The sequence below is a fragment of the Mandrillus leucophaeus genome, unplaced genomic scaffold (genome assembly GCF_000951045.1).
Source record: "Mandrillus leucophaeus isolate KB7577 unplaced genomic scaffold, Mleu.le_1.0 Scaffold308, whole genome shotgun sequence".
NCBI lineage: Eukaryota > Metazoa > Chordata > Mammalia > Primates > Cercopithecidae > Mandrillus > Mandrillus leucophaeus.
In genome coordinates, this window is record NW_012103232.1 from 113,379 (window position 1) to 126,494 (window position 13,116).

The window sequence follows — 13,116 nt, forward strand, 5'->3', positions numbered from 1 at the left end:
AGTGCTGGGATTACAGGCATTGAGCCACCGCGCCCGGCCTATTTTGCATTTAAACCTTCTGAAGCCCTTGAATGGAGCGGCTATTTTCACTGAGTCTTACGGGAGGAGATGAGGACTCAAGCAGCCCCGCCGGGTCATGTGTCCACCGGCTTCGCAGGAGCAGTTCCCGACGCTGCATGTCATACCGGCATCCTCAGCTTTTCCCCTCCTCCGTCACGCCCCTGCCGAAGCTGGCTACAATGGAACCTCCGGCCCAGCACACGTCCCCAGTGTACTCAAGGGCATACCCTGCCCTCCCTCAAGTCCACCTCCCCGGTACGAGAGTGAGTGCCGGCTCTGGTTTTTGTCGGGTTCTTTTGTGCAAGCGTCCCAGGCCCCGTTTTCTTTCGTCAGTCAGAGGTCTTCCGGAAGCGAGCTGCCGCCCCCGCGGCTTTCGAGGCTCCCAGGACACTGCAGCTTTCCGCTCCCGGGCCGACCCGTACACTGGGGCCGCTCCATCGTGCCGGAGTGTTTACGGAGAAGAGTGAGGCCTGAACCGACGAAAGAGAAGCCCACATGGGCGACAACACTGGTAGTCCAAGGAGCTGGGACCACGCGGGCGCCGCTTCCGAACCCAGCTCGCTAAAACCTCGCCCCGCCCCGCCCCGCGGCGGAGCACCTCCAGCTCTCCAGTCTCTATGGTACCAACTTCCGGCGCGCGCTACCCCTCGCGAGACTTCGGCGGCGCAGCAATGGCCAGACCGTGAGTGCCGCTGACAGAAGTCAAGAAACCGGCTGGGACGGGGTTGGGGCAACAACGGGCCGGGGGACACCCCGACGGGCCAGAGCCCCTTGGGGAGGAGCGGCGGCTAGAGGCGCGAGGCTCCTCTGGAAGCCCGGACAGCCGCTTGCGACTTAACTCCCGCCTCTTCCCCAGATGCCGCGTCACTGCTCCGCTGCCGGCTGCTGCACACGGGACACGCGCGAGACGCGCAACCGCGGCATCTCCTTCCACAGGTCAGCGCGCGTGCGCAGGTTCTCGTGCGCATGCGCTAGTCGTTGCTCGCCTCGGGCCGCAACTGCGTAGAGGCTTCGCGCCTTTCTCGGATCCTGAGGAGGCTTGAACCTGTGGGTGGAAGGCGGAGCGGGACGGTCCCCGCGGGACCAAATGCAGTCGGGACGGGGAGGACGGGAAGTCTAGCCGGCTTGGACGTGCCCCACTCTGTTACCTGCCAGACGACGCTGAGGAAACTGCTTTTCTTCTCGAGACTCCCCTTGCCTCGTCTGTGGCGGGGCGGTGGTGCTTACCTGGCGGGGTCGCAGGGAGGTCTCGTGGCGGCGCGTGTTGGGTCTGCGTTTTCCCCCTGGGGAGCTTGGGCAGCATGAGCCCGGGGCTGTGGACAGCCTGGTGCTCACGGGTTTGTGGCTCCACAGACTTCCCAAGAAGGACAACCCGAGGCGAGGCTTGTGGCTGGCCAACTGCCAGCGGCTGGACCCCAGCGGCCAGGGCCTGTGGGACCCGGCATCCGAGTACATCTACTTCTGCTCCAAACACTTTGAGGAGAACTGCTTTGAGCTGGTGGGAATCAGGTGAGGATTGGGGTAGGACGTGGGGCCTCGGGCGGATTGGGACAGCTGCAGGTCCTGAAGTCCCTTGAGCAGCCTGCGTCCGAGGGGGCTGTTTCCTCTTCCCAGCTCTGTACAGTGAGACCCACCCCCAGGATCACTGTGCCGTGACACGGGGAAAAACATGAGCCTTTCCAGAGAGGATTTTTCAGAGCCCCAATCTTGCCAGCAAGTCCACAAATCAAAGAATTCTTTTTGGCTGGTCAGCCCAGCTCTGCTTGTGCAGGTTTTCCACGCACCTCGACTTTGAGGGGTCCTGCAGGGAAGCGATTGGTGTAGCTCTGACTTGGCATTCCCCAGACCTATTGTTTGCGCGGTGCCTTCCAGCCTCTCACTGCGCTGGTGCTGGAGGCAGATTGGCCTGGGGAGGCAGCACTTGCTCTCCAGCTCATCTGGGTTGCTTTTCCCCACAGCGGATATCACAGGCTAAAGGAGGGGGCAGTCCCCACCATATTTGAGTCTTTCTCCAAGTTGCGCAGGACAACCAAAACCAAAGGACACAGTTATCCACCTGGCCCCCCTGAAGTCAGCCGGCTCAGACGATGCAGGAAGCGGTATGTGGTATGGGTGGGGGATGCCCTACTCCCACCCCTAGGCTGAGAGACTAGGCCCTAGGGGGTCTGCCAGCAGTCTAACTGGACAGAGTTCTTGCAGCACAGAATCTGTGGATCGGGTTTGGGCGTTAAGGAGATCAGGTGGGCTGGTGGAGTGGGGTCTGGCAAGCCCTCAGCCTAGCCCATCAGTCTCTCTCTTCCCCCTTCCTAGCTGCTCCGAAGGCCGAGGGCCCACAACTCCATTTTCTCCACCTCCACCTGCTGATGTCACCTGCTTTCCTGTGGAAGAGGCCTCAGCACCTGCCACTTTGCCGGCCTCCCCAGCAGGGAGGCTGGAGCCTGGCCTTAGCAGCCCCTTTTCAGACCTACTGGGCCCCCTGGGTGCCCAGGCAGATGAAGCAGGCTGCAGTGCCCAGCCTTCGCCAGAGCGGCAGCCCTCCCCTCTCGAGCCACGGCCAGTCTCCCCCTCAGCCTATATGCTGCGCCTGCCCCCACCCGCTGGAGCCTACATCCAGAATGAACACAGCTACCAGGTGGGCAGCGCCTTACTCTGGAAGCGACGAGCTGAGGCAGCCCTTGATGCCCTTGACAAGGCCCAGCGCCAGCTGCAGGCCTGCAAGCGGCGGGAGCAGCGGCTGCGGCTGAGACTAACCAAGCTGCAGCAGGAGCGGGCACGGGAGAAGAGGGCACAGGCGGATGCCCGCCAGACTCTGAAGGAGCATGTGCAGGACTTTGCCATGCAGCTGAGCAGCAGCATGGCCTAAGGGAGGTGCCGCTGGACTGACTGAGGGGCTGCCCAGCAAAGCTGCGGCCTCTTCCTCCCTCAGATCCCACCAGGTGCCATAATAAAGCGGATTCTAGACAGAGGGCCTGCTGTATGGCTCAGCTGGGGGCTGGAGCCCCTCTGAGTACTAAGCTTGCTGTCCCAGACAGTGGCTGCAGCTTCCAGAGGGCTCAGTCCAAGCTCTTTGCCGAGGAGAACAGAGAGCCTGGCTGTCACACCTCAGCTACTGGTGGCAGACAGCCCTGCTAGTGCAGCTCCATGCCCCACAGGGTTCTCTGAAGCTCCAGGTGCTCTTTCCATAGGATCTGAAACAGCCCTGACCTAAACCAGCCAGCCCCTTTGAGAACACTTCTGAAACCCAGTCCAGATTCGCTTTTCAAGCAGGGGCATGACAGGCTTCTGTCCACAGGCCCCATCAGCCTGGTGGGTAAGCAGGGCAACCCTCTCCCCGTCCCCCTTCACTACCATCTCTATTCGAAAAACAGGGACGACGATGACAGTCATCAGCCTCCTGGGGCATGTCAGCAGGTAGTGAAGCCCCAACAAGCGAGCCCCTGGAAATCGAGGAAGAGGTGGCTAGAACTTGGGAGACAAGCCCTCAGGTCCTGGCCTCGGCATCCTTTTCCTTCAACTCCCAGAACCTGGAAGGCCTTGCTGCAGCTGTAATTCTCCAACAGCTCTGTGTGTGGGGTGACTCACTGCAAGCATGGCCTCTGCCTGCCAAGGAGCACAACTGAATTCATTCTACTCCCAGAAACTGTCACACAATTTTGTAAAATTTGCTTTTTAGGGCCCTTGGCATATAATTTCATTTATTCACATAAGTCAATAAGAGACAGTTGAGGGTTTAGCGACAAGGATCAGCATAGAGCAGGGTTTGCAGACTAGTTCAAGGAGGCTTCTGGGCTGACCTGTCCAGGAGGAATTTGGAGGAGGCTGTCCTGTGGGTGTGGCAGGAGCCACATGTGGAAACTGGGTAGGTGGCTCTGTGGCCCCACTCTGCGTGAATGCACCTGGCCCACATGGCTGGCTGCCCCAGCCTGCACTCCACTTCCAGGTGCTGACATATACCTCCTAGCCATGGTCCTGGGCCTGCTGTGTCATCACTGCATGGGCCTCCTGGCTCAGCCTCTGCCCTAACTCCCGATCGCTCCTCCCTTGTTCCCAGCTCATCTTGCACCAGGCCACTTCCTAGCCTGCAGGCTGCCTATGGATCTGTTCCTGTTAGCTAAGCAACTTGCCACTCAAGGCCCCCTTCCACCTGCATACAGCCAGAGGAGAGCAGGTCACTTCCCTAAGGTGAGTTGTGGCTTCATGACAGCCACGACAAAAAAAGGGTCCTGGAATCCTCTTCCCAATAAGGGAGCACTGGTTCCCCAGCATCAGAGTGGATTCACATGGGGGCCTCACTAGGGCGAGAGGGCAGCCTGCCTTCCACAGGAGCCAAGACCACAGTGCAGGGGCAAGGCAGGGCAGAAGGGGCAGGAGCCCACCCCAGGCCTCCAGGATTCCCCTGGGAGGGGCCAGCCTGGATGCCTTCATAGCCCTTCTCCCTAGTGTGACTGGGTGACCCCAGGTGGGGGCAGTTGACAGCATGGATAGAGACAGGTAAGACCAACTGACCTACATCTGGGGATCTGCTAAGCCATGGGCTCCAGAGCCAGTCCTCGGCTGCAGGAGGGCCGAGGGGCTGAGGCCAGCAGTGGTGGCTGGGCCAGCAAGGTGTGTGTGGTAGGTAGCACTGCTGTGGCTTTAATGGAGGCTTGTCTGTGACAGAATACTCAGCAAGGGACATGCGGGACTTGGCTGGCTTCGTCCCAGCTGAGCCCTGACATGCACACAGGTGGACTGGGATCCTTCAGCACCTGTGAAAACCAGGCCTGGCCCAGCACGACCGACCTGGGAGCTGACCTCAGGGCCCTTACTCCAAAATTCACCTCAAGTCAGATGAGACCCACACATCATGGGTCCACACTCACAAGTTCCAGGTGGGAAAAGGAGCCCCTTACATGGATCTCAGTGAGGGTGGGCGGGACAGGAGCAGCCCAGGCAGATTCCATGGTGCAGCGCAAGTCTGCTAAGCCTCCTCCCGCATGTTGGAGGAGCCTTGGTGACAGGCCCCAGTGCCTGGGTCTACAACACACCCAGGCCATAGGAGCCAGGCCAAGCACCACTGGGTGGGAGGCCCAAGGTCTCTCCCCACTTCCGGGTGGTGAGCCCATTACTGAGCCGTGGCCTCACATCCACACCACATCAGGAGAGGGTGATGACAGGGGAGGGGGTCTGCTTCATCATCTGCTATCTTAATCTGTTCTCTGTGGGACCTGTGTCTTCAGTGACTTGAGGAGATTGGGGCCCCACATCCCCTCAGCTCTCTTTGGAGGCTCTGGGCACCCCGACCCTCGGCCTGGCAGGTGCACCCACTCTGCCATAGGCAGACGCATAGCCAGTAGTCTTCTCAGTGGGCAGGGCAGGCAGGCACGGCAATTCTTCACAATGGGCAGGCGCCACAGCGCCTCAGATGTCGGCGCCCAGCTCTGCACACTGCTTGTCTGAGATGTGGGAGGCCAGGGAGTCTATGATGTCCAGCAGCAGCTGTTGGCTCAGCGACCGCAGCGTGGGCAGCTTGGAGACCTGCAAGGCAAGCAGGCCGGAAGGAGATGGGACCAGATCCACATAAGGGCCATGGTGGGCAATGGAGCCCTCTGGGGCCCACGCTGCTCGGGGCTCAGGCTAGTCCCAAGGATGAAGCAAGGTGCAGCCAGTGGTGGGCTGCTCTGCTTCGCTCACCCCCAGGACCCACCACTGCAGGGGACCACAGAGCCTGGGCACCCCTCCCTGCCTGGGCGTGCCCACTGCTGAGGGGAAGCAAGTCCTGAAGGGGAGGCCAGAGCCCTGACCTTGGTGAACTGGTGCACGATGATGTGCAGGCAGTGCCGCTTCATGTCCAGCGCCTGCGTTTTGTCGGCTGCCTCCAGGATCTGTAATGGCAGGGACCTTGAGGCGCTGCCCCTTTCACCCACTCAGTGAGAGCTGCAGCCGTGGGCACAGGGCTGGGGGGCTACCTGCAGTACGTTCTGCACCGTCACGTTCATCTCCAGGTTCTGCTTGCAGTACGCCTGCAGCCGGTTGTTGTAGAAGCCGTAGTAGTAGGGGGCCGCAAACAAGTAGCTGGGGCCTGGTTAAGGAGCTGACCAAAGGAACCTGGTCCGCCCACACCCTCCCAGGGAAGGACAGGGAGGGGCGCAGGTAGAGCCCCAAGCCCACCAGGGGCCAGACTCCAATCCAGCCCACACGCCAGCATGCTCTCTAAATGGATTCTGAACTACTTAGTGGGTCAAAGGCCCCACTGAGGAGCCAAATACCATGAATCCCTTCCCCAGAAAAATACTGTCTGCACATCTGCAGCGCAATTCCATGGCCTTGCAAGCCTAACAGGCATCGTGACCCTCCATGTTTGGACCCCTACTGAAGTGACATAAGAGGAGTAGTTCCATGTCTGTGCTCAACTGTCACACAAAACAATGACCCACCCCATCCTCTGGGCAGTTGTGAGGGTCAGGAACCCACTGGTTCCTCCTGGCTGCAAACCCCTCCCTGCCAGCTGCCAACTGCTTTGGAGAGCACCTGGCCCAGCTCCAGGCACCAGCAAATCCTCTGGAGGGAGGCGCTGGGCCCAGATCGCCTAGCTGGGGCAGGAAAGCGGGCCTCAAAGCCACCCGAGGTGGGTGCCAGGACCCCTTGGTGGGGACCTGGGAGTTCCTTGGGGAGTGAGGATGCAGCGAGTCCTCGGGCGGCATGTTGACCTCGCCATAGTAGATGTAGCGCAGCATGGACTCAAAGGCCTGCCTGCTGGGTACCATCTCCCCGATGGAGATGTTCACCTGCCCGTCCTCGGGCATGAAGGACCGGAACATGGCTTCAAAGTAGCTGTAGACAATGAGCGGCAGGCACCCGGCTGTCAGCAGAACGAAGACACCATCCAGGCCCACCCTTCCCTCCCGTCCAGCCCCCACCCACCTGGAGCGGGCGGCCAGGATAGCCTTGTGGGCTGGCCGTGGGTGCCCATCTAGCAACAGCGTGATGTCACAGAACTCTGCGCCCGCCCCCTCCAGGTATGCCTTCATGTCCTGGATCAGAGATGTGCCTGGGGGTGGGAGGGACCCTGAGCAGGTACAGCCTGGGATTCTGGCCTTGGGGCGCCATGGCACTATCTTCCTGCACATCTGCCCATGTTGCCACTCTGAACAAAACTTCACCCAGGCAGAAGGCTTCACTCTGGCCCTGAGGCACCATCAGCCACATTCTGTCCTCCCTCAGCGCCCTGGCCAACTCGAGCACTATGCCGAACACACAGCCCACCACCCAGTGTCTCATCTTCCACCCAGCTTGCTGTGCCCCGCTTCGCTGCCCTCATGATCAAGCCCCCTCCAGGCCCACTGCATGGCCTCTGGTGCCGGCAGATGTCACCAAGAGCCAGCAACTGGGGTCAGCACGACCCCCAAGGAGAGCTGGGGGAATGAAGGGGCCTGTGACATTACAAGCAAAGAGAAGTCCAGTGACTGATCACTGTGACCCTGGGCCATCAGACCTGACATCCCAGCCCAAAAGAGGTACCCATGTCCACCCCCAGAAATTGGCTCAGGAAATCCCAGCTCACCAGGACACAGTCCACTGTGGCAAGCCCCATGGGTTGGGGGCTTCTGCCTCCATCTGTTTCTGCCCTGTACCCAGGAGAGCACTCTGGGGTCCCATGGCACCCACCCCCACCCCGAGGGCCTGGCAGGTGCTCTCCATGGCTCCCAAGTCTCCTGCCACAGATGAACTCCATCCCTCCTAGCCCCGAGGGAAGGGGAACGGGGCTCCCTACCAATGTCCACTGGCTGGTCCGAGGGAGTGCGAGGGGGTGGCTGCTGCTTCCGCCGCACAATCTCCACGATCAGCGGCGAGGAGAGGCGCTCGAACTCCTTCATCATGATCACCTGGTTGAAGTGGGACTCCTTCACCACGAAGTTCAGGCAGTGCTCCTGGGGCAGACAGGCACAGGCGGGCAGGCAGGCAGGGTCAAGCCAGGGTCCCAGGCTGGGCGAGGGGCTCACAGTGGTGGGCAGGGAGGGGGCCGAAGCCTGAGCACACCCCATCTGACCCCGATCATGCTAACCCCACCCCACACCTTGAGTTGGCTCAGCTGCAGCCGGGCGGCACTCTCGCACACGACCAGCACGTTCTGCAGGTCCACGGAGGCCTCGATGTACTGGCGGCACAGCTGCTCCAGGCGGCACAACTGGAAGCTCAGTGCCAATTTGTACACATCCATGATGAGCAGCACATCCTCCACGTGGCCTGCGCCCCAGAGCCCCCGAGTCTCAGGGCGCCGGAGAGGGGAGGGCGGGGCACAGGGCACAGGGCTCTCCGCATGGAAGAGTGTGGGTTGGGGCCACTAGGTAGGAGCAAAGCCTCGGGGGACTCAGATGGTATCCAGTGGCAGTGATCATGGGTAATGAGGGTGACCTGCAGCCTCTGAGCCTCAGGGGGCCCATCAGTAAGGCAGGGCTGGCAGCACCCACCTTTTGGCTCTGCGGCCCGCACCCCAGCCCACACCAATCCTGCTCCACCCCCACCCAGGCGGACCTTTCCGTGGGTATTTGATCTTGTCGGTGTAAAGGAACTGCATGAGCACCTCGAAGGGCCGGGCCTCGGCCTCCCGGATGGCCACGTGCAGCAGGGGCGGCCGGGTCCCACCAGCAGCCACGCCGGGGGCCTCCCTGGGAACTGAGGCGGCCTCCTGCTCCAGCTTCTGTGGGGAGAAGGGAGCTCAAGGGCACCCCAGTGGACAACAGGCATGGCTGCCAGGTCCGGGCGGGGCGGTTAGGCACCTCACCTGGGCCAGCCGCTCCCGTGCCTGCGTGATCTTCCTGCGAAGCCAGCGGCTCCGCGCTGTGACAATGGCTACATGGCCCTGCACGCACTCCTCCTTCTGCACAAAGAATAATGCACTGGCAGAGGGCATGGGACCCTCGCCCCAGAGAACAGAGACCCAGCCGGCCAGGGTCAGCACCACCACGCCAGCAGCTGTTTTTCTGAGGGGCGAAGTTCCCACTACCCGGGCACAGCAGGCAGAGCAGGGTGCAAGGACAGGCACTCACCTCACCCAGCACGAACTCCACGTCGCAGAACTGGCGGCTCTCCCACAGCCGCCCGTAGTCCTCGTGCAGCGTGCATTTAGGATAACAGGAGAACTGCAAGAGGGGCCCAGTGACGCTAGATGTTGAGGATGGCAGAGTGGCCCCAGTGTGGCTGCGCAGGCTGACCCTGAGGTCCCCACCTGGCCCATGCTGACCCTCAGGGCCCAGAAGGCAGGTGGGCCTGGCTGAGGAGAGAAAGCCGCCGCCACCCCACCCTGAAAATACAGCCTGGCTCCAGCCTCGGCACCTGCAACTGTCCACGGCCAGTTCCACAGCAGGAAAGGGCTCCCCTGCCTCTTGCCTTCAGCTGGGGCCCAGGCCTCAGCAGAGCTCTGCCGTCTCCACTCTGCCTGGACCTGCGTCCTCACACTGGCCCCCACCAGCACCACCCCAATCTCCTCTAGGAAACCGGCCCTGACCTCACTGTGGCTGTGAGTCCCTGCCCTGACCACCTGTTCCTCCAGGCCTGGGAAGGGGCTGTCAGCACAAGCCACTGTCAGCCCTGGCTGCCCTGGGCCAGGCTGTGATGCCTGTGAGGCTCTGGTGCTGAGCCTAGCTTGGCCCGGCTCCCTCCACTGACTCTGCTGTGAGCCCCAGTGCCATCCGCCTGCCCCACTGCATGGTGGCTGCCCACTTTAGTGCCACCTCAGCCCACCCTCAGCCCACAGGGCTCCTCCCGAGGATTCCATCCCGCCAGGTGTGGCCCTGGCAACGGCCTGGATAAGCCCCGCCCCCCCGACTTGGCCTCAGTTTCCCATCACAGGGGATCCGTCCACCCAGCCGTTCCTACAGGCCCACAGGCCCCACACCTGGAACCTGTACATCTCCCCGCTGCGGATGTTGTTGTCCACCGTGCCCCCGAAGATGTACATGGCGTCCGAGATCACAGCAGCTGCGTGGAAGAGCCTCCCGCTGGGCAGCTGGGGGACAAGAAGGCAAGGTGGAATGGGGGGCAGAGCCTCCACAGTGGGGCTGGTGCAGCCAGGTAAGGGCAAGGACGCGGCACCTCATCATGAAGGGCCGGGGGCAGGGTCCCCAAGGGAGGAGGGCCCCTGGGTGCAACCACAGACACAGGCGGGACCTGAATACCCATGTAGTCGAGTGGGACATGACGGGCCATGGGGACCCTCAGAGTGGGTGGGGCACTCAGGCCAGTGTGTGGCACCCATCCCAGAAAGCTGCAGCCTGGCCAGCAGGGTGAGAGCTCCTGGCCCTGCACTTCCTTTGGAGTGTGACCCCAAGCGAGTATTTCTCTGGGCCTCAGTCTCCCCATGTGTGAGAGTGGTTGATCACAGGACCTGCTTCAGGAGGTGATGGAGTCTTAATGAGGGTCCCAGCCTGTACCTCCGAGGCGGGCTGGGCGGGCTGCTTGGCTGAGGTGGTGCCAAAGTCCAGGCCGAACACATCTCGGGACTTCTTGAAGCCGCCTCGCTCCTCAAAGGGCAGGGTGGGCACCTCCTCGGAAGCACAGGCTCGCTCGGGCACTTCAGCCCCACCGACCTGAGGAGGAGAGACCGTGGGCATGAGATCAGTTGGCAAGGGCCAGGTAGGTGCCCAGAGACCCCCACCATCCTGGCCTTGAGAGCGGGTTCGGAAAGAAGGAAGAGCTGCATGCCTGTGGGCTTCCCAGGAAAGGTCTGCAGCACGGCAGCCCCATGCAGCCATGACGGGGTGTGAAGCGTTAACCACCTGCAGGCTGTGGGGTGAAGCTGGGGCTGGAGGCCGGGGCAGGTGTCCAGGGCTGAGGCCCAGGTGTCCTGGCCTTGCTCCTGGTAGCTGTCTGGAACCCCAAGTGGCCCCAAAGCTGTGAGGAGCTGGGGAGAAGGTGGGAGCAGGGTAGGAGCCACTGGTGTCCAGCCGGCAGCCCTCACCTCGCTGTCGGAGCTGGGCTGGACGACCTCCCAGGTCTGGAAGTCCACGTCATAGCAGTGCAGCTCATTGGGCAGCGTGTTATCGGCCGCACCCCCAAACACGTAGAGGTGGCGGTCAAAGGCCACCATGGTATGCCCGTAGCGCCGCTGCGGGGGTGGTGGGGAACCCCGGAGCAGGTGTTCAGTTGGGATGCGTGTCCACCTGGGGGTACACGACAGTGAACCAATGCTGGGACAGGGGCTCCTGCTCACCCTCGGGGCCTCCCCACAGCAGGCCCTCACTGGGAGGTCCCCCTGCAGCCCCTACGGTGACTAGCCCAGGGTCCAGAGGGAGGCCTAGACACCTGCGCTGAGCACCCCTCGCCCCATCCAGCACTGGCACCAGCCCTGCCTGGTTCCGTGTGGCCCACCGTGGGGTCCTGCCGGAGCTCCGCTGTCTCCCCATGGAGCAGGCAGCAGTGATGGGCAGGAGGGTGGCATCTGACCCGCCAGGCAGTCCTGCTCTCTGGGGAGTGAAGTTGTGCAGAGACCATTGCACATCTTCATGCTGCCCAGTCAGACCATCCCCACAGCTGAGTCCCCATCCTGGGAGCTGCCTGCACCCTACATCCTGATGCTGCTCCAGCACCTTCCACCTCCCAGGCTTCCCAGTACCTCCCAGCAAGTCCCCTCTTTTGCTAAGTTAGTTGAAGACTTCAGAACAGATCCTGGCCTGGCAGGGCTATGCCATCTGGCTCCTTGCTAAGCCCCGGGCCCTCGACAGGTTCCCTCGTCCTGGGGCACCCTGCCCATCCTCCCACGCATCCGTGGCCTCCAGGGAAGCTCCCAAGTCCCTTCCCAAACCCTCTGTACCTGCAGCTCACACTCCTTGTGCCCTCTCCTGCAGCCTCATTGCAGGGTCAAGGGCTGGCCAGCAGCCAGGGGCAGCATGGGCCAGACCTCTGGGGACCTGCAGGCCCCTCTGGTCTTCTGCCATCATTTGAGATCTATGCAGGCCACGTTTGTTACTGGTGGCACTGACCAAGCCATTCACGGGGAAGGGGCTGTCCTTCATAGTCAGAGGGAGGCCTAGTCAGGGGCCTCCTTGCCAGGCCCTATCTTGCTAAACTGTAGCCATATCCTGGGGACCTGCACATCCCTGCTCCAGGCTGGAACCTCCTGCTGTTTGCAGAGCTCAGAAGGATAGTTACCATGGCCACCAGGTGCAGGGGGCGTCCTTCACATTCAAGGATTCGGGGGCACTGACTATCTTCCCTCCACCCCACTGGCCAGAGTACTCACGTCTTGTCCTTGAATTCAAACTGGAAGAGGTTGTTGGTTATCTTGGCTCCGCTTTGCCCGGAGAACACAAACATCTTGTCCCGGCACACGGCCACGGGGAAGTTGCAGCAAGACGGGGGGATCTCGCCACTCTGGGCCACCTGCATGGGGGAGAGAACAGATCAGCCCTGGCCTCCCAGGGCCCACTCACATTTCACCACGCTCAAGACTGCTGAGATGGGACTGCTTTTATTCTTGAAACTTCCCCAGATGAGGGTTCACAGATTCATTTGTCTTCGAGCAGCACATAGCCCTGTCTCCTCCACTTCAGGGGGCCCAGTTGTGAACAGCTAGGGCTAAAATCGTCAGGGTTAAATCAGCAGCGGCTAAACCCATATGTTTTTCATGCCCAGAAGACTGAGAAAAAAAAAATTTTTTTAATGAATAAATAAATAAATTCCATGTTTCTAAAGGGGAAAGCAATCCCAGGGGGAGTTTCAGGGAGCAGAACACTAGATAGCAGACTACCCTCACTGCATTGAAATAAAGGGTGGATTAAAGCAAAACCACATCCCTCACACACGTGGCGCTCTGCCCATCCAAAACACCAAGGCTCGAATCACTGCGCAGCCACAGTGAGGAACTGGTCATGAAGGCCCGCGGGTCACCAGGGAGGAGAGCAAGGCTCAGGTCAAGGCTGGGCTTTGCAAGGGGAAGAAAGCAGCCTCGACCCCCAGCCTGGCTCTGCCTGCCTCCCACCTCCCTCCACCTGCACCCTGGCTCCCTGCGCCCCTCACCTCCTCCACCTGCACCCTGGCTCCCTGCGCCCCTCACCTCCTCCACCTGCACCCTGGCTC

General features: G+C 61.4%; 2 protein-coding genes across 2 annotated transcripts in view; one reads left to right on the plus strand and one right to left on the minus strand.

Moving 5' to 3' along the window:
* Positions 1 to 715: 715 nt before the first annotated feature.
* THAP7 (THAP domain containing 7) lies at positions 716 to 3,022 on the plus strand. Its single transcript, XM_011987335.1, has 5 exons — positions 716 to 742; positions 917 to 996; positions 1,414 to 1,569; positions 2,019 to 2,159; positions 2,371 to 3,022. The coding sequence occupies exons 2-5, from the start codon at positions 917 to 919 to the stop codon at positions 2,921 to 2,923; spliced, it is 930 nt and encodes a 309-aa protein (XP_011842725.1). The 5' UTR covers positions 716 to 742; the 3' UTR covers positions 2,924 to 3,022.
* A 694-nt stretch (positions 3,023 to 3,716) lies between these two features.
* LZTR1 (leucine-zipper-like transcription regulator 1) overlaps positions 3,717 to 13,116 on the minus strand; it is a 27,516-nt gene continuing 18,116 nt past the window's right edge. The window contains exons 6-19 of the mRNA XM_011987358.1: positions 12,281 to 12,420; positions 11,000 to 11,201; positions 10,473 to 10,628; positions 9,938 to 10,048; positions 9,090 to 9,182; positions 8,825 to 8,920; positions 8,575 to 8,740; positions 8,117 to 8,286; positions 7,814 to 7,970; positions 6,964 to 7,090; positions 6,724 to 6,873; positions 6,009 to 6,114; positions 5,844 to 5,924; positions 3,717 to 5,577 (exon numbers count right to left, since the gene is read on the minus strand). Of these exons, the coding sequence (XP_011842748.1) occupies positions 5,461 to 5,577; positions 5,844 to 5,924; positions 6,009 to 6,114; positions 6,724 to 6,873; positions 6,964 to 7,090; positions 7,814 to 7,970; positions 8,117 to 8,286; positions 8,575 to 8,740; positions 8,825 to 8,920; positions 9,090 to 9,182; positions 9,938 to 10,048; positions 10,473 to 10,628; positions 11,000 to 11,201; positions 12,281 to 12,420 (1,872 nt within the window). The 3' untranslated portion in view covers positions 3,717 to 5,460. The remainder of the gene's footprint in view (positions 5,578 to 5,843; positions 5,925 to 6,008; positions 6,115 to 6,723; positions 6,874 to 6,963; positions 7,091 to 7,813; positions 7,971 to 8,116; positions 8,287 to 8,574; positions 8,741 to 8,824; positions 8,921 to 9,089; positions 9,183 to 9,937; positions 10,049 to 10,472; positions 10,629 to 10,999; positions 11,202 to 12,280; positions 12,421 to 13,116) is intronic.

Coding starts and splice junctions, on each gene's coding strand:
- THAP7 (XM_011987335.1), top strand. CDS start 917: ATGCCGCGTCACTGCTCCGCTGCCGGCTGCTGCACACGGGACACGCGC. Junction 997..1,413: donor CGCGGCATCTCCTTCCACAG/GTCAGCGCGCGT, acceptor GTGGCTCCACAG/ACTTCCCAAGAAGGACAACC. Junction 2,160..2,370: donor CTCAGACGATGCAGGAAGCG/GTATGTGGTATG, acceptor CCCCCTTCCTAG/CTGCTCCGAAGGCCGAGGGC.